Here is a 25,451-nt window from a genome sequence, read left to right as displayed (position 1 = left end):
CTGGCAAGCCGGAGGGAATCGGTAACAGACAGGAGAGCAGTTTCAGTGGAATGGCCTTGCCTAAAGCCAGACTGATATGGATCAAAAAGGTTTTCATCATGGAGGAATTGGGAGATTTGGCTGAAGACTGAACCCTCTAGTAGTTTAGATAAGAAAGGCACCAGCGAGACCGGCCGGTAGTTTTCAACCTGGGCTGGGTCGAGTGTGGGTTTCTTCAGCAGCGGGGTGACCCGAGCTTGCTTGAAGACAGAAGGAAAGACACCAGATTCAAGAGAGGAGTTGATAATATGAGTTACTGCAGCTTTGATTGTAGGAGAAATGCTCTGCAGGATATCGGTAGGAACCAGATCAAGTGCACAGGTAGTGGGTTTAGAGTTCTGTAGAAGCTTTAGGACTTCCTTCTCATTCAGAGTGCGGAAGGAGCAAAATGAAGCACCACTAGCTGGATGTGGTGGACTGAGCTGGTCAGGCTCAGAGAACTGATTACTGATGGTAGCAACCTTTTTGGTAAAAAAAGGATGTAAACATTTCTGCAGTCAGCGTGGCGGGAGGCTGAGCAGGTGGTGGAGAGAGTTGAATGCCATGAACAGCTGAGCATGAGCATTGCCGATCTTGTTCTGATAGAAGTCTATCTTGGCAGCCTTTAGGCTGGATGTGAAGACTGAGAGCTGAAGCCGGTACTCTGACAAGTCAGTGAGTTCATTAGATTTGCACCACTGTCTTTCTGTTGCCCTGAGACCTGCTCTGTGACGTCTTAGGACCTCAGTGAGCCATGGACTGAGTGGATTCTTTCTGGCTGGTTTAGACAGCAGAGGACAGAGTTTGTTGAGAGAGGAGGCAAGAGAGGAGCAGAGTGTTTCTGTAGCCTCATTAACAGACAGTAAGGAGAAGTCTGAATAAGAGGGGAGGGTAGAGTTAACCTCAGACAGTTGTGCACTGGTGAGTTTAATGACTGGATGTGCTTAAACTTTCTTCAACTAAACAAAAAACTGAGAAGATCTAGAACCAAAGAAAAACTATTAAAAGTCACCACAGAGCTTCAATCTATACACCTATAAACCACCAACCAGGCCAGAAAACCACCAACCAGGCCAGAAATAAACCTATAAACCACCAACCAGGCTAGAAATACACCTAAAAACAACCAACCAGGCCAGAAAACCACCAACCAGGCCAGAAATACACCTTAAAACCTCCAACCAGGCCAGAAAACCACCTGAAAACAACCAATTAGGTCAGAAATACACCTTAAAAACCACAAACCAAGCCAGAAAACCACATAGAAACACTAACCAGGTCAGATTTACACCAGAAAACCACCAACCAGGCCAGAAAACCACCAACCAGGCCAGAAATAAACCTATAAACCACCAACCAGGCCAGAAAACCACCAACCAGGCCAGAAATACACCTAAAAACAACCAACCAGGCCAGAAAACCACCTGAAAACAACCAATTAGGTCAGAAATACACCTTAAAAACCACCAACCAAGCCAGAAAACCACATAGAAACACTAACCAGGTCAGATTTACACCAGAAAATCACCAACCAGGTCAGAAAATCATCAAAAAAAAAAACCACCAACCAGCCCAGAAATACACCTAAAAACCACCAACCAAGCTAGAAAACCACCCGAAGACCACGAAACACATCAGAAAACCACCTAAAGACCATAAAACAGAACAGAAATACACCTAAAAACAACTAACCAGGTCAAAAATACACCTTAAAACCAAAAACCAGGTCAGAAACACAACTAAAAAAAAACACCAACCAGGCCAGAAAACCACCTAAAAACCACCAACCAGGCCAGAAAACCACCTAAAAACACCAACCAGGTCAAAAAAATTACCATAAAACCATCAACAAGGTCAGAAATTCAACTAAAAACCACCAACTTTGCCAGAAAACACCTAAACCACCAACCAGGTCAGAAAACCACCCAAAGACCACCAAACATTATGATGATGTACATGTATGGTGTATTTTACTGGTCCAGTCTAACAGACAGACTTCTTCAGATGTGGAACCTGGACCAGGATGAACTGGAGTCTCCTGGTAGGAAACCAACCTGTTCCGAACAGGACGATGTTGAGTCTCAGGTTATGGTTCAGCTTCTGGACAACCTGCAGGGCGATTCTCTGGGCCGAGCGCAGCGCCTCCCCCCTCATGGACTCGGACGTGTCCAACAGCAGGATGACTTCATCGGCCACTGAGGAGGAGCTGAGCTTGAAGTCTGGGTAGAAGACCAGCATGCAGGCCTGAGGAAGAGGAGGAGACGGTTAAAGCATAGCGTACCAGGATGGGGACAGAGAAGATGCACAGACGTACCTGGCTGTCCATGTCGGGGTGTTTCTCCACCCACATCCTGGGCAGGTGAACCTCAGACAGAGTGACTGACAGCTGGAACCCGTCTGAACCCATCACCTGACCTGGCAGGACACTGAGCACCGCCTTGCAGTCCGTCCTCTATGGACACAAAATGACTCGGATTAAATCACGTGTTTGCTCTGTTACCTGAAGGATCTTCTCTCGTTAGATTCTTTTAGTATTTTTAATCTTTATTTAAACTTCCTTTTACAGACAAAATGACATCTTCCGGGTCTTTCCAGGAGAGGGTTTAACTTAAAGATGTCAGCAGCAAATGTCCCAAAACTGCAAGACATCCTGCAGCTGCCGGTTGGACCGGATCCACTGCTGTAACCAAGATCAGGTTGTTACAGAGAACTACAGGGTACTACAAAGTACTACAGGGTACTAGAGAGTACTACAGGGTATGGCCCGACCGATATGGATTTTTTGATACCGATACCGATATAAAGACTTTAGAGCCGATAGCCGATATAATGGCCTATAAATCCATCCACCAGAAAAAAATTAAAAAATATTACTCAAAGCTAAAACACTACATTCTAAGCTCATTCTTAAAGTCATGTCTACCTGTTAGACACCATGAACTATCTGAATTATTCACCGATTTAAAAAATGTAAATATGGTTTCCTTATTCCACAGTGCCGACACACCGTCACTGTTTTACCAGCTGACTTCTCTCCTTCTTCATCGTATCTGACAGGGAAACCAAAGTGTTCCCACACAGGGGATTTGATTGAAAAGAGGCGTTCAAGTTCCTCCGCTCGATTGGTTGCACCACTAATAATAATAAATATTCAGAAGTTGTGTAAATGGCACGCAGCCACCAACTTTCACACACGTTCACGAGGCTAAACACTAAGCACTGCTTTCCTCGCTGCAAAACATCAAGTTTTCCTCCCTCTTATGACTTTCCTCCCTCATGACTGCAGGTGTTTTGGGGGTGCCTCTATAACATGTAAAGTCGTCATTTTTAAAGACACTGTTGGAAAAAATAGCCGTCAGATTATGGCTATTTTTAGAGATGATGACGATAGTCTCTATTTAACTTCAGCATAGTCTGTCCAGTCTGTCTATCCGTCACAAAACACCAACATCTTTCTTATTGTATATAATATTAATCATGCTTGGGCCTGAAAATGTTGCATGGTGGGATGTACTGCACTACTATTGCAGTAACAGTAGAACCCAGCGTGTGGATGGATGTATTAAAATGCAGGTTGCTACATGTTTTTACGATGGCAAAGAGCCATTTAATGAAGACTACACTTAAAGTGAGAGGAAAAAAACACAATAACTTTATGTCACTTAAAACACACCAGTTATGATGCTTTTATGCACTAAGACAGCGATGCTTCACATTTTATTTGTGCATGCTTAACTTTTAGCAAGGCAAGAATTATCGTAACTTTAAACGCAGCGCGGCCACGAGGCACGCAATGACCAGTTTGTAGAGAATATAAGAAGGAAAACAAAATCTGTGTTTGTTTATTTAACATTTAAACTTACCAGTGACAAAATATAAAATGCTGGTGAGCAGACTTCACTTTACTTGGCTCAGCTGCTACCTGTTTCACCATCCAGTTTGCTCTGTCTCGGCTTACACGATAGGCAGCCAAGAGCAAGGATGACCCCGCCCCCGCTACTCACCCAGCAGATGGGCGCCATCTGCTGGATAAGTAGCCCAATTACATTTTTAACTGGGCAGTCTCATGAATGAAGAGGCAGAAACAAATATATGACAAAAATAAATCAATAAAAAAATCAGCAATTTTTTACCGATAGTCGATATCCCCCCTGGACCCCCATCGGGGATATCGGCGCTCTGTTGTACTACAGCGTACTACAGGGTACTACAAGGCACTACAGGGTACCAAAAGGTACTAAAGGATACTAAAAGTACTACAGAGTACCAGAGGGTACTAGAGAGTACTAAAGAATAATAAAGGGTACCTCTGAGTACTAGAGAGCCCCACAGGGTACCAGAGGGTTAATGACAGCTCTAAAGGATAATAGAGGCTACTACAGGGTACTAGGGGGTAATATAGGGTACCGGAGGGTACTAGAGCGCACTAAAGGATAATAAAGGGTACTACAGAGTACTAGAGGGTACAATAGAGTACTAAAAGATAATAGAGGGTACTACAGAGTTCTAAAGAGCACTACAGGGTACTAGAGGGTACTAGAGAGTACTACAGAGTACTAGAGGGTACTAGGGTATTAGAGAGCACTACAGGGTGCTAGAGGGTACTAGAGGAATTGAAGTTTTCTGCAGACTTTTGGGCCTGTACACATGGCTATCAAATGCATGCAGATTACTTGGTGCTCGTCTGCGTCATGCTGTTGGGATGGCAAACCCAAACATGAGCACAGAGATAAAAAACAAAGGACATGGAAGAGAGGCTAACACCACCCAGCTCTACCCCCTCATCAGATCCTCTTCTCGACAACACCCAAGGTCTCTGTCCCAGTCTGGACCCCAACAACCCCCATCTGCTAAGAAACACAGGGCTCCCCATCCCCTTCTTAGATAATCTGTCCTGACAGAGTAGAGCACAGGATGATGTACAGGTTCTTCACAAAGCAGTAGCAGAGTACAAAACAAAGACAGCGTGCCATGATGTGTTCAAGATCCCTGCTGTAGTAGACCTATTACTGACAGCTATTTTCAGAACAAGCCGGGACCCAGTAGGATTCCTGTATTAGTTAGAAAAACAAGGAGTGGAAAGCCACTCCTAGGATGAATTTTTCCAATCTGTTAACTGTACAAAGTACAACTCAGCATACAACAGAAACCAGCGTAAACTCCATAAAGCTACCTATACTAAATGCGATATCTCTCCCCATTAAGTCACTCTTAATGACTTCATAATTTCTTACAGTTAAGATTTTCTTTTTCTGACAGAAACATGGCTGACAGAAGGTACAAGTGCTACTGTACCTTCAGTAGCACCTCCTCAATAACAGTGTTGCATTATTAACATGTATGTCTCCTGTCTCAGCAGGTCTCCCTGGCCGGGAGTAGCAGTTCCTGTTGTCTGTTGTCTTTCTGTCCTCTTCCCCCCACACAGCAGAGGCACATGGCTGCCTGTCCTTGAGCCGGGTTCTGCTGGAGGTTTCCTTCCTGTTAAAAGGGAGTTTTTTCCTTCCCACTGTCACCAGTGTGCTTGCTCAGGATGAGAGACTGAGTTGGACCTCCAACTCAATCTGCTGGTTTCCTTATATAGGCTGTTATGAATTGGCTTTCATTATGTTTTTTTTTCTCTGTCTGTAAAACGTCTTGAAATGGCATTGCCGTGATTTGATGCTATATAAATAAACTTGTATCGTCTCCCTTTGGGTCAAATACGACAGAACTTTAACATCAATTATCACAGTTATGCAGATGACACACAGCTTTATGTGTTTTTGTCACCAGATCACCACAGTCCAATAGACTCATTGTGCCAGTGTTTGGAGCAAGTAAACACCTGGATGAGAGAGAATTTTCTTCAATTAAATGAAATAAAAACGGAGATGATTCTGTTTGGTAGCAAAGAGAAGGTCAGCGTTGGTAAACACCTGGAGACTCGAGCTCTAAAAACCACCAATGAAGTCTCTAACCTTGGAGTGTTGATAGACTCAGATGTGACTTTCAGCAGCCATATAAAAGCTTCACTAAGAGCTTTTTACCAACTGAGAAACATCAACAGGATTAAAAGTTTAGTCTCCCAGTAAGACCAGTAGAAACTCATCCATGCATTCATCTTCAGTAGACTGGATTACTGGAACGGTCTTTTAACAGGACTTCCCAGTAAAACCAGCAGGCTGGTTTTGGACCAGAATACATCTGTGATTAGTTTAGAGAATATAAAGCAAGCAGAGCTCTTCCATCCAAAGACTTGGGTCTACTAGTCCAGACCAGAGTCCAGATCAGAATCCAGACCAGAGTCCAGACCAGACTTCAGACCAAAGTCCAGACCAGAGACCAGACCAGAGACCAGACTTCATACCAAAATCCAGACCAGAGACCAGACCAGACCAGAGTCCTGACTGAACATGTAGAAGCAGCATTTAGCTGTTACGCTGCAAACAAGTGGAACAAACTGTAGTATTAAAGGGTACTAGAGAGTACAAGAGGGTACAAAGAAAACTAGAAGGTACTAGAGAGTACAAGAGGGTACAAAGAAAAGTAGAAGGTACTAGAGAGTACTAGAGGGTACTAAAGGGTATTAGAGAGTACTAAAGGGTACTAGAGAGTACTAGAGGGTACTAAAGGGTATTAGAGAGTACTAAAGGGTACTAGAGAGTACTAGAGGGTACTAAAGGGTACTAGAGAGTATTAAAAGAGTACTAGAGAGTACGAGGGGGTATAAAGAGAACTAGAGGGTACTAAAGTGTATTAGAGAGTATTAAAGGGTACTGGAGAGTACTAGAGGGTACAAAGAGAACTAGAAGGTACTAAAGCTACTAGAGAGTACTAAAGGGTATTAGAGTCTACTAAAGGGTAATGGAGAGTACTAGAGGGTAACAGAGAGTAGGAGAGGGTACAAAGAGAACTAGAAAGTACTAGAGAGTACTGGAGGGTACTAAATGGTACTAGAGAGTACTAAAGGGTACAAACAGAATTAGAAGGTACTACAGAGTACTAGAGAGTATTAAATGGTCCTAGAGAGTATGGGAGGGTACAAAGAAAACTATAAAGTACTAGAAGGTATTAGAGAGTACTGAAGAGTACTAAAGGGTACTGGAGAGTACTGGGGGGTCGAGCTTTTAAAATGCTCGTTCTGCTTAAAGGAAGCAGTATTCCCACCACAAATCTTGCCGACACTAAAACCATAACACTCAAATTCACCTTCATCTGGACTTTGTGGGTGATGCAGTGGAGGCTGGCGATCTTGTTGGGCATCTCCACCGATACATCCAACGTGAATTCTCTGAGGAACAGAAACATCTAGAGTTCACTAAACCCAGTTTCCACCTGCCTGAAACCAATCGAACTGGATTAAACCGGACATGATGCGACTCACTTTGTTCCCGCAGCGTCGGTAATGCACACCTTCTCCACGGCAACCTGATGAGACAGAAAACAAACATTCAACTCACAGATGGTCTGAACAAACAGAAGGTTTCAGGGGGCTTAGGCTCCTCCCACTTACCTGTGTGGTCTGGTTGAGCGCGGCGCTCTGTTGCCATGGAGCCACGCTCCCGGGCAGCGAGAACAGAATACTGCCGTCCTTCACCACCAGCTCGGAGACAAAGGTCACTTTGATGAGGACGGTGGCTCCGGGTGGCAGGTTACCCACGCTGATGGTGAACACATCCTGTGGAGAGGAGGAAGTGATGACACAGCAGGTGAGAGGAGAAGCCTTACATCGGTCAGGGGCGTAGCAGACCTACCGGAGCATCCTGGTCCATCAGGTACGCTCCGTGGCCCTGTTGGATGGCCTGCTTATACTCCTTACGAGCCTTTTCCTTCTCCTTCACCTGATCACACACAAAACAAAGACTTTGTTTGCTGGGGTGCAGCAGCGGAGGTGAAGTCGGAGTCGGAAGTCGGAGCTGCTCAGCTCACCTGGCCGACTACATGTTTTCCATTGATGAAAGCCTCAAACCCGCACACGGCTGCAGAATCCTCCAGAGGGAAGACGTACTTGGCCTCGATGGGTGCAGAGCTCTGATTGGTGTATTTCTGGAAAATGATGACCTGACAGGAAAACACGAATCAAACATCATCAGAGGGGAGTTACTCACCGACGGACTCAGTTTCAGCTCATATCGAGGTTTTCACCTGAGACAGCAGATCCATCAGCTTGCACCTCACATGGACGGCCTGCAGGGGGAGCTGCTGTCCTGCGCTGTCCAACAGGCCGGCTGTCACTTCCTGGAGAGGATTCTTAACAAGGTCAACTTCCTCCCCCTCCAGCCGCAGCTCTATGCACACATGGAAATATACTGGGTGAAATAAAGGAGGCGGAGCCTATCCCAGCAGCAAGCAGGTGAGAGGCAGGTTCACCAGTTCACAACAGCACCAAAACGTAGAGACAAACAGCCACTCAGCTCACTCTGGAAACGTGACCAATCGGAGTTTACCTGGCTGTGACCGAACCGAACATGTGACCGAACCGAACATGTGACCGAACCGGGACATGTGACCGAACCGGAACATGTGACCGAACCGGGACATGTGACCGAACCGAACATGTGACCGAACCGGGACATGTGACCGAACCGGGACATGTGACCGAACCGGGACATGTGACCGAACCGGGACATGTGACCGAACCGGGACACGTGACCGAACCGGAACACGTGACCGAACCGGAACACGTGACCGAACCGTGACATGTGACCGAACCAAACATGTGACCGAACGGGGACATGTGACGGAACCGGGACATGTGACCGAACCGTGACATGTGACCGAACCGGAACATGTGACCGAACCGGAACATGTGACCGAACCGGGACATGTGACCGAACCGGAACATGTGACCGAACCGGGACATGTGACCGAACCGGAACATGTGACGGAACCGGGACATGTGACCGAACCGGAACATGTGACCGAACCGAACATGTGACCGAACCGGGACATGTGACCGAACCGGAACATGTGACCGAACCGGAACATGTGACCGAACCGGAACATGTGACCGAACCGAACATGTGACCGAACCGGGACATGTGACCGAACCGGAACATGTGACCGAACCGGGACATGTGACCGAACCGGAACATGTGACCGAACCGGAACATGTGACCGAACCGGAACATGTGACCGAACCGAACATGTGACCGAACCGAACATGTGACCGAACCGGGACATGTGACCGAACCGGGACATGTGACCGAACCGGAACATGTGACCGAACCGGAACATGTGACCGAACCGAACGTGACCGAACCGAACATGTGACCGAACCGAACATGTGACCGAACCGGGACATGTGACCGAACCGGGACATGTGACCGAACCGGAACATGTGACCGAACCGGGACATGTGACCGAACCAAACATGTGACCGAACCGGGACATGTGACCGAACCGTGACATGTGACCAAACCGAACATGTGACCGAACCGGGACATGTGACCGAACCGGGACATGTGACCGAACCGGGACATGTGACCGAACCGGAACATGTGACCGAACCGGAACATGTGACCGAACCGTGACATGTGACCGAACCAAACATGTGACCGAACGGGGACATGTGACGGAACCGGGACATGTGACCGAACCGTGACATGTGACGGAACCGGGACATGTGACGGAACCGTGACATGTGACCGAACGGGGACATGTGACCGAACGGGGACATGTGACCGAACCAAACATGTGACCGAACGGGGACATGTGACCGAACGGGGACATGTGACGGAACCGGGACATGTGACGGAACCGTGACATGTGACCGAACGGGGACATGTGACGGAACCGAACATGTGACCGAACCGGGACATGTGACCGAACGGGGACATGTGACGGAACCGAACATGTGACCGAACCGGGACATGTGACCGAACCGGGACATGTGACCGAACCGGGACATGTGACCGAACCGGAACATGTGACCGAACCGGAACATGTGACCGAACCGTGACATGTGACCGAACCAAACATGTGACCGAACGGGGACATGTGACGGAACCGGGACATGTGACCGAACGGGGACATGTGACGGAACCGGGACATGTGACGGAACCGTGACATGTGACCGAACGGGGACATGTGACCGAACGGGGACATGTGACCGAACCAAACATGTGACCGAACCGGGACAAGTGACCGAACCGGGGACATGTGACCGAACCGGGACAAGTGACCGAACCGGGGACATGTGACCGAACCGGGACATGTGACCGAACCGGGACATGTGACCGAACCGAACATGTGACCGAACCGTGACATGTGACCGAACGGGGACATGTGACCGAACCGGAACATGTGACCGAACCGGAACATGTGACCGAACCGGGACATGTGACCGAACCGGGACATGTGACCGAACCGGAACATGTGACCGAACCGGGACATGTGACCGAACCGGGACATGTGACCGAACCAAACATGTGACCGAACCAAACATGTGACCGAACCGGGACATGTGACCGAACCGGATCATGTGACCTATCAGAGCTCACCTTGCTGTGATGAGGGTGGGGACGGTGTGGACGACATGTCCACGGTGGGACTGAACTCCTTCAGCTGGTCTCCGTCCACACAGAACCGAACCACATACCTGAGCCGGACCTGATCAGGTGAGTACACCACATACTCGTCATCCTGGACACACCAACACGTGTTAGAAACATCATGGACAACTCCATGCTCACCTGCTGATCTGCCAACACATTCACACCTCAAACTCAGACGTGTTGGTCCGGCTGCTGCGGACCCCGTGCACGCTGTGGTGGCCCTCAGGGGCTTGGGTCAGCGTGGGGTCTCTCTTGTGGACGTCCCTGCAGCGTCCCAGCGCCACATCACACACCAGCAGCAGGCGGGAGCCGTCGGTGGTGCTGGGTTTGGAGTACTTGAGGCTGGTGCTGTGGATGGAGATGACGGAGGGTAAGTGAACGCACCATGATGGACGTCGTTCATCAGTTTTAAACACGGTTTTAGCATCAGGGTCCAACCTGACGGCGTTGCTGAAGTAGATCCCGCTGCCCAGATTCCCAACATCTGTCCTCTCAATCCCGTGATGCTCCACTCCGACGCAAGGAAGCAGCAGACCCCTGATGAAAGAAAACAGACATGGCAGTTTACAGACCAGACACTACATGTTGTGTCTGGTCTGTAAACCTCCTGGGCGGGATGGGAATGCTGGAAAACCTCCGTAGACCAGCTGAAGGGTCACATAGCCATCACAAGCTACTGTTCCTGACTACATACGTCAAAGCGCTCAGAGACGTTGGAGACCTACAAGAGTTTTAAGGGTTAAAAGTTTGTCATGCTTTTTTGTCTAAAATGAACCTGGAGTGTGATGAGCGTTGAATGAACTGACAGTCACACAGTACTGTTCCTGGTGGTAGAAGACATGGAGCTCGGGTGGATCAGTGGAGTTTTCTCTCTGAGCAACTCACCGGGACAGAATTCCTACAAAGTTATTGGGACTGGACGAATGGAGGAGGGGCTTAATGTTGCCAAGGTCCCGCCTGAAGGTCTGAAGCTCCACCCCTCTGCTGACACGCACAATCTGCTGGATCTGCACCCTGCACACACATAGAGACCTGGTCAGGTGTGAAGCATGAATTTATGTTCTGCATTTGGTCCTGATAAAGACGGACGTACGAGCCCTGAAGCAGGCGGGAGACGGTATGGAAGTCGGAACTGCCGGGCGGGACGGCCTCCATGCTGCACCTCAGAGCGCGGTACTTCCCCACAGTGGACAGGACCGGACTGCTCAGAGTCATCTCACTCACGTTCAGAACGTCTCGGATCAGCTGGAGGAACAGAAAGAACTCATGAAAACACACACAGGAGATGCACAGTCCAAAGATGCAGGACAGTCTACTGGGCTGATGGATGGATGGATGGATAGATGGATGGATGGATAAATGGAAGAATGAATAAATAGAAGGATGGAAGGGTGGATGGATGGATGGATAGATGGATGGATAAATGAAAGGATGAATGGATAGATGGATGGATGGATGGATGATAGATGGATGGATAAATGAAAGGATGGATGGATAGATGGATGGATGGATGGATAGATGGATGGATGGATGGATGGATAAATGGAAGGATGAATGGATAGAAGGATGGAAGGGTGGATGGATGGATAGAAGGATGGATGGATGGATGGATAGATGGATGGATAAATGAAAGGATGAATGGATAGATGGATGGATGGATGGATGATAGATGGATGGATAAATGAAAGGATGGATGGATAGATGGATGGATGGATGGATGGATAGATGGATGGATGGATGGATGGATAAATGGAAGGATGAATGGATAGAAGGATGGAAGGGTGGATGGATGGATAGAAGGATGGATGGATGGATGGATAGATGGATGGATAAATGAAAGGATGAATGGATAGATGGATGGATGGATGGATGGATGATAGATGGATGGATAAATGAAAGGATGGATGGATGGATAAATGGAAGGATGAATGGATAGAAGGATGGAAGGGTGGATGGATGGATAGATGGATGGATGGATGGATGGATAGATGGATGATAAATGAAAGGATGAATGGATAGATGGATGGATGGATGGATGATAGATGGATGGATAAATGAAAGGATGGATGGATGGATGGATAGATGGATGGATGGATGGATAAATGAAAGGATGAATGGATAGATGGATGGATAGATGGATGGATGGATAAATGAAAGGATGAATGGATAGATGGATGGATGGATAAATGAAAGGATGAATGGATAGATGGATGGATGGAAGGATGAACGGATAGATGGATGGATGGATGGAAGGATGGATGAATGGACAGATGGATGGATGGATGGATGGATGAATGGACAGATGGATGGATGGATGGATGGATGCTAGGCGTTCTACCTGACAGAGGTCCAGCTTCTGCGAGAGCAGCTTGGCGGTGGGGGGTGGAGGCTGGAGGTCCTGGTGGGGCAGCAGGGTGAACACCTCCTCCAGTAGGGAGGAGGCCTCCATCATATCCCCGCCCTTCATCTTCTTCTGAGCCTGAAGCAACAAGCCTTCGGCCCTGCTCACCTGCATCAACACAGACAGCTTAGAACTGGATCTGCTCTGATGGCTTTCAGCTTCTCAGAGGAAACCTCACATCGTTCAGGCTCAGCTTGCTGATGGGAACTCTCAGCACGTTGCCGAGGCAACCCAGAGCCTCAGTCCACAGAAGCTCCACAAGAAAACCCACTTCCTGTGATAGACTCCCGGTGTTCAGCTTCTCCTCCAGCAGCAGCTGTTAGTCAAGTAGAGCACAGATCAATAACCCGATCGGCAGCAAAACGTTTCCACCAGTTGTTCCTGGAGGTGTTTGAGACAGACCTGCTGGAGGGGCGTGGAGCCCAAGTCCTGGACCCACCGAGGCAGGCTGCTGGTCTTCTTCAGGCCAGAGTCCGCCAGAGACTTTCTCAAGGTCTCAAAGACATCCAGAGCGTCCTCTGAGGAGGACAGGAACACCAGCTGATCCCTCAGCACCGCCGCCTGCACACACACACACACACACACACACACATATCGTTACCGTGGCGTCGCCGCAAGAGAATGAGAAGGAATCTCTGTATGACCTGGACCTGACCTATAACACAGGAAGTGATGTCATCATACCTCTGCTGGGGCATCGTGCTTCCTGTACCTGACCACACGATAGCGCTGACCCTTATCCGTCCCAGCACTCTGCAGCTCCAAGACACAACAGCTGTTTGTCTGCAGGGACACCAGCAGCACATTCAGAACCAGACCCAGACCCAGACCCAAGAACCAGAGAACCGCGCCGCTCCTCTACCTTCTGATAGATGACATATTTGGCCACATGGAAATCATCGGGATACGATGGAAGATCTGAGTCGGTTTCTGCGAAGATTCTGAAAAATGTAAAGATGAGTTACAGACATCGTCTCCGTCAGCTGATCAGATCAAACTTTATTGATAAAGACGAGATTGGATCAGATCCTGGAACTAGAGCAGGTTCCTCATGAAGCCGCAGAAAGACCACCTGCTTGAAGGTTCTGGTTCTGGACCTGTTTTATCTGAATCCACCTGGATCCAGCATGAAGACCACATAGACTCCCATGACAATGCTGATCGCCATGGCAACGGCAAGAAGACGGCCAAATCTGCACTTTAAGGAGCAATAAGGACCGGCTGCTTCCAGGTCCTTACCCGGACCGGTCCAGAATATGGGCCCAAATACCAGGAACACACCTAGATACCAGGAACTGGTCTAGAAGCCGGTCTGGAACATTAAATTCTTCAAGACTGCAATCCAGGTATCCCTGGATGAGTCGGGTGACTTGTAGACACCTTTTTCGACTGTAGCTCAGGAGGAAGAGCAGTGGTCCTTCAACTGGAAAGTTGGGGGATCGATTCCAGGCTTCCCCTGAAATGCCGAAGTGTCCTAGGGCAAGACACTGAACCCAAAACTGCACCCCGATGTGCCTATCGGGGTATGAGTGTGTTGGACGAGTGTGTGTGTGAATGGGTGAATGTGACAAGTAGTGTAAAGCGCTTTGAGTGGTCTGGAGGTTTTCCTTCCTGGTTCTGGTCCAGATGGAGGTTTTTCCTCCTGGTTCTGGTCCAAATGGAGGTTTTTCCTCCCTGGTTCTGGTCCTGATGGAGGTTTTCCTTCCTGGTTCTGGTCCTGATGGAGGTTTTCCTTCCTGGTTCTGGTCCTGATGGAGGTTTTCCTTCCTGGTTCTGGTCCAGATGGAGGTTTTTCCTCCCTGGTTCTGGTCCTGATGGAGGTTTTCCTTCCTGGTTCTGGTCCTGATGGAGGTTTTCCTTCCTGGTTCTGGTCCTGATGGAGGTTTTCCTTCCTGGTTCTGGTCCTGATGGAGGTTTTCCTTCCTGGTTCTGGTCCAGATGGAGGTTTTTCCTCCCTGGTTCTGGTCCTGATGGAGGTTTTCCTTCCTGGTTCTGGTCCTGATGGAGGTTTTCCTTCCTGGTTCTGGTCCTGATGGAGGTTTTCCTTCCTGGTTCTGGTCCTGATGGAGGTTTTCCTTCCTGGTTCTGGTCCAGATGGAGGTTTTTCCTCCCTGGTTCTGGTCCTGATGGAGGTTTTCCTTCCTGGTTCTGGTCCTGATGGAGGTTTTCCTTCCTGGTTCTGGTCCTGATGGAGGTTTTCCTTCCTGGTTCTGGTCCAGATGGAGGTTTTTCCTCCCTGGTTCTGGTCCTGATGGAGGTTTTCCTTCCTGGTTCTGGTCCTGATGGAGGTTTTCCTTCCTGGTTCTGGTCCTGATGGAGGTTTTCCTTCCTGGTTCTGGTCCAGATGGAGGTTTTCCTTCCTGGTTCTGGTCCAGATGGAGGTTTTCCTTCCTGGTTCTGGTCCTGATGGAGGTTTTCCTTCCTGGTTCTGGTCCAGATGGAGGTTTTTCCTCCTGGTTCTGGTCCTGATGGAGGTTTTCTTCCTGGTTCTGGTCCAGATGGAGGTTTTTCCTCTTGCTTCTGGGTTTCCTGGCTCTTATAAACTGGACTGATGTGGATTATGTGATGGAGTCGTTTAATGTGGATCAGAACCAGGCCTTGAAGACTTTCAGATCTTTTCTCACCTGAACTTTTCTGGAACATTTCCTCGTCTGTTCGCCACGTTGGGTTGGGCCTGGCCTTTGGACCAATCAGCAGAGGTTTTACTTGCAGGTCCTTTGGCCTCTGCAACACAGAACACAAACATCCGTGTCTCCCTGGATACAGACTTACAGACTACGGTGGCCCGGAGGAGTCCTCTGTCGCTACAACAGCAGCCAGGTAAACATACCTTCCTGTGTGAGAGCAGCGCGTCTCGGCGAGACGAGAGGAAGAGGAGGTGATGAAGGTGACGAAGTGTCCAACTTGTACTGATCCACAGGAAGCAGGACTCCCCTCTCCACGCAGCCGTACACGTAGTCCAGGCCCACCACGGGGGTCTGGTGCTTCTGGATGCTGCGCAGCCGGTTGGAGCTCAGGCTGGACACGTCACTGGTCACCACCAGAGAGCACTGTGGGAAACGTAGGGGAGTCACCTGTAGGTGGTCTCTCACCTGTAGGCTCAGACCTGCAGGTGGTCTCTCACCTGTAGGCTCAGACCTGCAGGTGGTCTCTCACCTGTCTGCTCAGACCTGCAGGTGGTCTCTCACCTGTCTGCTCAGACCTGCAGGTGGTCTCTCACCTGTAGGCTCAGACCTGCAGGTGGTCTCTCACCTGTCTGCTCAGACCTGCAGGTGGTCTCTCACCTGTCTGCTCAGACCTGCAGGTGGTCTCTCACCTGTAGGCTCAGACCTGCAGGTGGTCTCTCACCTGTAGGCTCAGACCTGCAGGTGGTCTCTCACCTGTCTGCTCAGACCTGCAGGTGGTCTCTCACCTGTAGGCTCAGACCTGCAGGTGGTCTCTCACCTGTAGGCTCAGACCTGCAGGTGGTCTCTCACCTGTCTGCTCAGACCTGCAGGTGGTCTCTCACCTGTAGGCTCAGACCTGCAGGTGGTCTCTTACCTGTCTGCTCAGACCTGCAGGTGGTCTCTTACCTGTAGGCTCAGACCTGCAGGTGGTCTCTCACCTGTAGGCTCAGACCTGCAGGTGGTCTCTTACCTGTAGGCTCAGACCTGCAGGTGGTCTCTCACCTGTAGGCTCAGACCTGCAGGTGGTCACTTACCTGTAGGCTCAGACCTGCAGGTGGTCTCTTACCTGTAGGCTCAGACCTGCAGGTGGTCTCTTACCTGTAGGCTCAGACCTGCAGGTGGTCTCTCACCTGTAGGCTCAGACCTGCAGGTGGTCTCTTACCTGTAGGCTCAGACCTGCAGGTGGTCTCTTACCTGTAGGCTCAGACCTGCAGGTGGTCTCTCACCTGTAGGCTCAGACCTGCAGGTGGTCTCTTACCTGTAGGCTCAGACCTGCAGGTGGTCTCTCACCTGTTTGTTGACCAGGAAGCAGACACTGCCGCCGTTCTCTGTCACAGCACATTTCAGCTTCTTCTTCTCCTTCAAGCTCAAATATTTCAGCTCCAGAAGAAACGACAGGTTCTGAAACACGGCCATGCTGAGGAGGAGAGAAGGTCTGGTCATCCACACCACCTGAGTTTACGCCTGAGGTTGGCCACGCCCACTCTGCTGCAGCGTCATTACCAAACAAGAAAAGAGCTGTTAAATCCCAAACAACTCTCCCAGGACTCCCATCAACACATTTATCATTAATATGGGTGTCGGTTCGGCGGTCCCGACCGTGCAGCTCACTTCCGAACCGGAAGTTTCAGCTTTTATATTAGTTACACGTTTTGGAAAATGCGGAAGTAAACTCTGCAACATAAACAGATGGATATTCTCAGGTGAAAACAGCTCAGGTATCAAACTAAGTCCACACACATTTTGTTTCAACACGTAACAGATTAGTTGCGTGAATAAAGACATAAAACTAGCAGAAAAGACAAAATATTTCCTCATAAAATTTTTAAAAAGCGATTTACTGTCGAAATAAATAATCTGAAAGTTTCTTTTTAACAGTCTGTAATGTTTAAATGATCCCAGAGAGGCCAAACCAGCAGTTTTGTTTTGTTTGTTTGTTTGTTTTTTACCTGTTTTCACGAAGAAACAGAGATTTAATTCCCGTTTCCAGATAAAGTTCCTGCAGCCTGGCGAACAGTAAGCACTAACTACTTCCGGTTTGCAGACTTTCACATTAAAGTCCTGCTGTCGCAACAACTTAGCAAAGAATGTTTGGGATTCCTTCACGGATCATGGAGAGTCCTTCAAGGATCCTGGAGAACTGTGCTGTATTTAATTTGTCCTTGGAAGTCAGGTTTTCCAGGTACCCAGTGGGAAAAACAAGGTGAACTGACCTGGAACCTGGAGCAAACCCACCTACCCATTTGAGCAGACGTTTGCTCGCAGTTTTTGAAAGTCAGACACGGGACTCAGACTCACGGTCTGACGGTTAGAAAGCAAACTCCTGCCAGAGAGGCTGGATTACTGTCAGATGCAGAAGAAGTGATGACATCTATCAGCTGTTCTCTTCTCATCTCATCACATTTAAACTTTAAACCCACCTACCTAGAGATACCCAGTAAAGATGTCTTTCCAACTAACAAACAATCAGTAAAACATTTGTGTCTAAATTTAGTTTTTGTCAATAATATATATATTTTTTTTCACCAGGTCTTGCCAGGGCCGGATTAAAAGTGCACAGGCCCCTGGGCCCAGAGTGTTCCAGGGCCCCCTTCCCCACAGCAACATTGTGAAAAAACATTTCTAACATCTCTCAGTCAGTGGTACCAATCTCACTACTGTTGTGTAACTATCTAGCTTTTATGTACATTTTGTTTCATGTCCAAACTTCTGGCGTTTGTCCTACATGGGCCCCAAGTGGGCCCCGGGGCCTGTGCGCTTAAGGCCCATCGGATCGGTCTTGGGTCTTGTCCAGCATGGCAGCAGCAGAATGATGGTCTGGCTGCTCAGCAAACCTGCTTTGTCAAGAGGAGCTTATAGATAAAACCATCCTCTTGATAATCTGAATTCCTACTTTATTTGTTTATTTAGAATAAATGTGTATTTTACAGAGTTGACATCGTACTTCTGGATCTGAGCGGGGAGGATAGAAAATCGAAAGGCATCATGTAGACAACACAGCAGAAAGCATCTGCTGCACCTGACAGAAACATACTCAGCACATCTCAGGCATTTTTCTCTCGAGGATCCTGGAAAACTACTTTAATCTGATGTCACTCTGAACATGTTGAAGTCCAGGTTGAGCTGCTGGTTGTTTTATTTTAGTGGTAACAGGATGCGGCAGCTGCACCCAGACGATCAGCTGTTTCCCTGCCTCCTTCCAGTCAATCAGCTGTTCGGTTCCAGGAAGCTGCAGAGTAAAGGAGCCCTCCTCTGGATGAGGAGCGGAACTGCAGCCAAAGCCAGCAGCATCAACAGAAGCTCCACGTTTCTCTGGAAATGCTGAAGGAAATCCGGATTTCTGTGTGAACAAACCTGCGCAGCAGCTCGTCGTAAACATCTGGAAGGACTGGAATCTTCTAGATTAGATTTAAAAAAAAAAAAAAATCACAAAACATGTTCAGCAAACAACTATCTTCCATATGATGACATTCCAAATGCCTGGATGTGTTTTCCAAACATACAGCAGGGGTTATTATGAGTCAGATTTTGACAGATGCTCCCTGGACCGACATCAGACAAATGTCCTGATGTTCCAGCAGATAAAGAGCTTCTAAATAAAACGTCAAAGAGCCAGAAAAGATACTGGAACAAAACCACCTGAATGTGTCATTACCATAAACATGTTCCAAAACCATGTTTCACATGCACAAAACCACACGGGAGTAACGGTTGGGTTGGCGTTCCTCCTGCCAGGCGAAGTTTAAATGTGATGAGATGAGAAGAGAACAGCTGATAGATGTCATCACTTCTTCTGCATCTGACAGTAATCCAGCCTCTCTGGCAGGAGTTTGCTTTCTAACCGTCAGACCGTGAGTCTGAGTCCCGTGTCTGACGTTCAAAAACTGCGAGCAAATGTCTGCTCAAATGGGCTCAAATGGGCGAGTCGGAGATCTTTGCATTTATGACCTCAAGAAGGAAAACACCCCCCACCCCCTGACCTCTCCCTCAGTAGCGGATGCTGCCAAAAACACCCGGCTGCAGCCTGGAGAATGGGGCAGAGCGGAACGTCCAATGAGCGTAGTTGGTTGGATGTCAAATGGGAGTGGGGTTAGGGTTAGAGCATATACTGTATATAAAAAGATGGGCGGAGCCTCCGTGACGTCACCCGCAGGTTTCTGAAGAGCTGAATTGAAGCTTTGTGATAGATTGGCGACCTGTCCAGGTGTACCTGCCTCTCGCCAGAAGACTGCTGCGATAGACTCCAGCTCCCTAAATCGGACTAAGCGGTTCGGAAAACGAATGAATGAAAAGAGTCGCTAAGTAAAGAATTAAAAGTGTTTTTTCATCTGGAGTGATGCATGATGTCACACAGTGTGCTGATCTCCAGCTCCGTGTTTACCAGCCGCGTCTTTGTGTAAGTTCATCTGAATGGTCGCCTTCTCTCGCATCCCTCTCGTCCCTCCCCCATCCTATACCTGACAGATGGAATCGCGTGTTTTCAAAGCAAAATGGGGAGAACGAAAGGATCCGACATCATCTGTGAAAACAACTAATGTTGTTAGTCAAGTTGTTGGCGAGCACTGCCAGAGCTAACAGGCTAACAGACTAATGGGCTAACGAGCTAAAAGGCTAAGGGGCTAACAGGCTAACGAGCTAACAGGCTAATGGGGTAATGGGCGGCAGTTTGACTCATGACTAGCTCTTCTCCTGTAAATAGCAAGTTAGAAGTTACATGAACATGTTCTGCACTTTGCAGGTTGATTGCAAACCAGCCGCTGCAGCAGGCCTCCAGGCGGTTCCAGGAGGTTCCAGGTCGTTCCAGGAGGCCTCCAGGCAGTTCCAGCAGGCCTCCAGGTGGTTCCAGCAGGCCTCCAGGTGGTTCCAGAAGGCCTCCAGGTGGTTCCAGAAGGCCTCCAGGTGGTTCCAGAAGGCCTCCAGGTGGTTCCAGAAGGCCTCCAGGTAGCTGTAAGCCTCCAGGCGGTTCCAGCAGGCTTCCAGGTGGTTCCAGCAGGCTTCCAGGAGGTTCCAGGTCGTTCCAGCAGGCCTCCAGGCAGTTCCAGCAGGCCTCCAGGCGGTTCCAGCAGGCCTCCAGGTGGTTCCAGCAGGCCTCCAGGTGGTTCCAGCAGGCCTCCAGGTTGTTCCAGAAGGCCTCCAGGTGGTTCCAGAAGGCCTCCAGGTAGCTGTAAGCCTCCAAGCGGTTCCAGCAGGCTTCCAGGTGGTTCCAGCAGGCCTCCAGGTGGTTCCAGAAGGCCTCCAGGTGGTTCCAGCAGGCCTCCAGGTGGTTCCAGAAGGCCTCCAGGTGGTTCCAGAAGGCCTCCAGGTAGCTGTAAGCCTCCAGGCGGTTCCAGCAGGCTTCCAGGAGGTTCCAGGTCGTTCCAGGAGGCCTCCAGGCAGTTCCAGCAGGCCTCCAGGTGGTTCCGAGCCTCCAGGCGGTTCCAGGAGGCTCTAGCAGGCCTTCGGGAGGTTCCAGGCAGCTCCAAGCCCTCCTGTGTGTTCTGGTATACAGGCAGTGATCATCAACAACCCTGCCAGCGAAACGATTCCCTTTTTGCTCCTTCTAAGGTTCAGAGACAGAATCAGCCTGTTGTGCAGACACTAAGAGTCGGAGCTCGGTGCTGTTGGACCTTTAACAACCCAACCTGGTGGAATAAATGTGTAATATGGGACGTTTAACTGGTGACCACATGTTTTGTTTACGTTGTTACAGAGACTGTGGTGTTTGTGGGAAGCTGCAGCTTTACATCCTGACTGAGGATTGAAGTCCACGAAGCAGGCGGAGGAAAAGGTTCCTAATGTATGTGTTGTAACATCCTCGTCCCGCTGGGCTGTAAATGTAGTTGTGATTCTTATTTATGACACAGAAACAAACGCCGTCCTCCTCCGGGGTAATTACCGCTCCATCCCGGCTCGCCATGAGCTGGTTACATCCACCAGGAGGGGCGAGTCCAGAGGCAGAAAGCAGCTCTGATTTACGTTGTGCGAACATCAGCGGGTCGTAAACGGGTTGCAGAGTCGCGTGTTGCAGCCACGTTTCTGAACGATAAAAACATGAATCACATGAAGGAGGCAGGAGGAAGTACTTCCTGTCACATGTCCATGATTTACTGGACGGACCTGAACGCCTCAGCAGGTTTTACACTCATCCTCATCTTCATCAGGTCCACCCGGCGGTACCAGGTCCTCCTCTTCATCAGGTCCACTATCCTTCCTCTGAACACAAATCAAATCAACCCAACTTTTTTTCTGAAGCGCTACAGGCTTAGAGCTACAGACAAAAACGTCCTCTCTGATGAAGAGGACTACCCGGTACCGCCAGGTGGACCTGATGGTACTGGTCCTGATGAAGACGAGGACCCGGTACTGCCAGGTGGACCTGATGAAGACGAGGACCCGGTACCACCAGGTGGACCTGATGAAGACGAGGACCCGGTACCGCCAGGTGGACCTGATGGTACCGGTCCTGATGAAGACGAGGACCCGGTACCGCAAGGTGGACCTGAGAAAGACGAGGACTCTGTACCGCCAGGTGGACCTGATGGTACCGGTTAATGTTTCCATCCAGTCTGAGTTTCATTGTAAACTGTGAAACAACAGTTTGGACATGATTTTTTTGTAAAAAAAAAAAAAACAGAACTTCTGTAGAACTGCAGCAGAACGTTCCCAGCAGCTTCCAGAGCATCACAGTGAGTTTAGCGTTCTCTCACAGGGAGAACCTTCCAGCGGAACTCCTCTGGGAGCTGCTGGAAGTGGAAATGATGTGATGAATCACCGAGCTGAAGTCTGCACCTCCTCCTCAGGAGCAGAGAGAAGCCGACGCGGCGCTTGTGTGATGTTCCTAACAAAGAGCTGAGGGAGTGTGTGTTTCTGCGGTCTCCCACGCAGCTCGCCTTCTTACAGCTGCTGCCAGAACTTGCATCAGCAGGAAGCGTAACATCAGAAAGCTGCAGACAGATGAGACCATGTTAAAATCTCTTCCTATTAGAGTGGTCAACTGGTCTGTTGCAGCTACAGCAAACTGGACCTCCGGTGGTCTAATATACCTCCATACCTCCATCCCCTAGTGGTCTGCTATACCTCCATACCTCCATCCTCTGGTGGTGTGCTATACCTCCATACCTCCATCCCCTAGTGGTCTGCTATACCTCCATACCTCCATCCTCTGGTGGTGTGCTATACCTCCATACCTCCATCCCCTAGTGGTCTGCTATACCTCCATACCTCCATCCTCTGGTGGTCTGCTTTCCCTCCATACCTCCATGCTCTGGTGGTCTGCTATACCTCCACACCTCCATCCACTGGTGGTCTGCTATACCTCCATACCTCCATCCCCTAGTGGTCTGCTATACCTCCATACCTCCATCCTCTGGTGGTGTGCTATACCTCCATACCTCCATCCCCTAGTGGTCTGCTATACCTCCATACCTCCATCCTCTGGTGGTGTGCTATACCTCCATACCTCCATCCCCTAGTGGTCTGCTATACCTCCATACCTCCATCCTCTGGTGGTCTGCTTTCCCTCCATACCTCCATCGTCTGGTGGTCTGCTATACCTCCATACCTCCATCCTCTGGTGGTCTGCTATACCTCCATACCTCCAAGCTAGAAGCTGGTTCTGATATCCTCAAGCCAGACTGGGGGCTGGTTGTGGTTTCCTCAAGCCAGACTGGGAGCTGGTTGTGGTTTCCTCAAGCCAGACTGGGAGCTGGTTGTGGTTTCCTCAAGCCAGACTGGGAGCCGGTTCTGATTCAGAACAGCAAACTGGGAGCTGGTTCCAACGAGGGGTCTGATAAGTCAAGATTCTGCTTCCTATTAAAACCTTTTGGAACCAGGATTCATAACTGGACACCACTTTTAACCAGTTTCTGATCTTCAGCTCTTGTAGACACAGCAGATGAAAAATCGTTACATTGTGTCCACATGTCCATGACAGTACTGTATAATTACAACCAGCCATGAAGCGTCATGTGTACTTTTTACTACTACACACACATCTGAAAATAGAACTTCATTTCTATTTATTTCTGTTTTTCTTTAATTTCTTTCCCGTGTTGCCGCTTCCTGCCTCTTTTGTCTTCTGTCTTACTGTTAACATTGATCCGGTTTTATGATCTTTGATGGTTATGTTTTAATTTTAATGCAGTTTTAGATGTCCATTTTTCATTCTGGCAGTATGCAGTTGTGATTGTTTCATGCATTTGTTCCTGTTAAATAAACATGTAAATCCAATAAAATTTTGTTTCAGACTAATTTTAAAAGATGAATTAATTCCCTGGTGATGTTTTCCATTTGACTGATTTTTGTTTTTCATTTGGGAATATTGTAATCTGCTCTTTTTCAGGGCCTGGTGATGTTATGAAGATAACACAGGACACTTTTAGCCAATCAGAGACAACCTGAGGACACTTTTAGCCAATCAAAAGATATTCTGAGGACACTTTCAGAAAATCAGAGACACTATGAGGACACTTTCAGACAATGAGAGACATTTTGGGGACACTTTCAGCCAATCAGAGATGGCCTGCAGGCACCTTCAGCCAATAAGAGACATTCTGAAGAGACTTTCAGCCATTCAGAGATGTTCTGTAGGCACCTTCAGCCAATCAGAGACATTCAGAGGACACTTTTAGCCAAACAAAGACACTATGAGGACACTTTCAGCCTATCAGAGATGTTCTGTAGGCATCTTCAGCCAATCAAACATTCTGGGTAGACTTTCAGCCAATCAGAGACATTCTGGGGACATTTCAGCTAATTAGAGACATTATGAGGACACTTTTAGCCAAACAGAGACACTATGAGGACACTTTCAGCCTATCAGAGATGTTCTGTAGGCATCTTCACCCAACCAAACATTCTGGGTAGACTTTCAGCCAATCAGAGACATTCTGGGGACATTTCAGCTAATTAGAGACATTATGAGGACACTTTTAGCCAAACAGAGACACTATGAGGACACTTTCAGCCTATCAGAGATGTTCTGTAGGCATCTTCAGCCAACCAAACATTCTGGGTAGACTTTCAGCCAATCAGAGACATTCTGGGGACACTTCAGCTAATTAGAGACATTATGAGGACACTTTTAGCCAATCAGAGACAGTATGAGGATACTTTCAGCCAATCAGAGACATTCTGAAGACACTTTCAGCCAATCAGAGACGTTCACTGGGCACCTTTAGCCAATCAAAAACATTCTAAGGACACTTTTAGCAAATCAGAGACACTATGAGGATACTTTCAACCAATCAGAGACATTCTGAAGACACTTTCAGTCAATCAGAGACATTCTGAGGACACTTTTAGCCAATCAGAGATGTTTTGCAGGCACCTTCAGTCAATAAGAGACATTCTGAAGACACTTTCAGCCAATCAGAGACATTATGAGGACACTTTCAGCCAATCAAAGACATTCTGAGGACACTTTCAGCCAATCTGAGATGTGCTGTAGGAACCTTCAGCCAATCAGAGACACTATGAGGACATTTCAGCCAATCAGAGATGTTCTGTAGGCACCTTCAGCCAATCAGAGACATTGTGGGGACACTTTCAGCCAATCAGAGACGTTCACTGGGCACCTTTAGCCAATCAAAAACATTCTAAGGACACTTTTAGCCAATCAGAGACACTATGAGGATACTTTCAACCAATCAGAGACATTCTGAAGACACTTTCAGTCAATCAGAGACATTCTGAGGACACTTTTAGCCAATCAGAGATGTTTTGCAGGCACCTTCAGTCAATAAGAGACATTCTGAAGACACTTTCAGCCAATCAGAGACATTATGAGGACACTTTCAGCCAATCAAAGACATTCTGAGGACACTTTCAGCCAATCTGAGATGTGCTGTAGGC

The 25,451-nt window shown here is 48.5% G+C and overlaps 1 protein-coding gene across 2 annotated transcripts in view; it reads right to left on the bottom strand.

The window, feature by feature from the left end:
* parp4 (poly (ADP-ribose) polymerase family, member 4) overlaps window positions 1–17,624 on the bottom strand; it is a 37,336-nt gene extending 19,712 nt beyond the window's left edge. For both annotated transcript variants that reach the window (XM_079254166.1, XM_079254167.1), the window contains exons 1-22: window positions 17,570–17,624; window positions 16,911–17,037; window positions 15,785–16,004; window positions 15,579–15,678; window positions 13,817–13,895; window positions 13,639–13,737; window positions 13,357–13,515; window positions 13,133–13,270; window positions 12,892–13,062; window positions 11,647–11,798; window positions 11,439–11,567; window positions 10,992–11,090; window positions 10,718–10,901; window positions 10,500–10,641; window positions 8,143–8,285; window positions 7,927–8,058; window positions 7,752–7,838; window positions 7,511–7,675; window positions 7,382–7,425; window positions 7,207–7,288; window positions 2,333–2,470; window positions 2,073–2,262 (exon numbers count right to left, since the gene is read on the bottom strand). In XM_079254166.1, the coding sequence (XP_079110292.1) occupies window positions 2,073–2,262; window positions 2,333–2,470; window positions 7,207–7,288; window positions 7,382–7,425; window positions 7,511–7,675; window positions 7,752–7,838; window positions 7,927–8,058; window positions 8,143–8,285; window positions 10,500–10,641; window positions 10,718–10,901; window positions 10,992–11,090; window positions 11,439–11,567; window positions 11,647–11,798; window positions 12,892–13,062; window positions 13,133–13,270; window positions 13,357–13,515; window positions 13,639–13,737; window positions 13,817–13,895; window positions 15,579–15,678; window positions 15,785–16,004; window positions 16,911–17,036 (2,779 nt within the window). In that variant the 5' untranslated portion in view covers window position 17,037; window positions 17,570–17,624. The remainder of the gene's footprint in view (window positions 1–2,072; window positions 2,263–2,332; window positions 2,471–7,206; window positions 7,289–7,381; window positions 7,426–7,510; window positions 7,676–7,751; window positions 7,839–7,926; window positions 8,059–8,142; window positions 8,286–10,499; window positions 10,642–10,717; window positions 10,902–10,991; window positions 11,091–11,438; window positions 11,568–11,646; window positions 11,799–12,891; window positions 13,063–13,132; window positions 13,271–13,356; window positions 13,516–13,638; window positions 13,738–13,816; window positions 13,896–15,578; window positions 15,679–15,784; window positions 16,005–16,910; window positions 17,038–17,569) is intronic.
* Window positions 17,625–25,451: the final 7,827 nt, after the last annotated feature.

Source organism: Telmatherina bonti (genome assembly GCF_933228915.1).
Source record: "Telmatherina bonti genome assembly, chromosome: 15".
Taxonomy (NCBI): domain Eukaryota; kingdom Metazoa; phylum Chordata; class Actinopteri; order Atheriniformes; family Telmatherinidae; genus Telmatherina; species Telmatherina bonti.
This window is presented reverse-complemented; position numbering and strand designations above follow the sequence as displayed.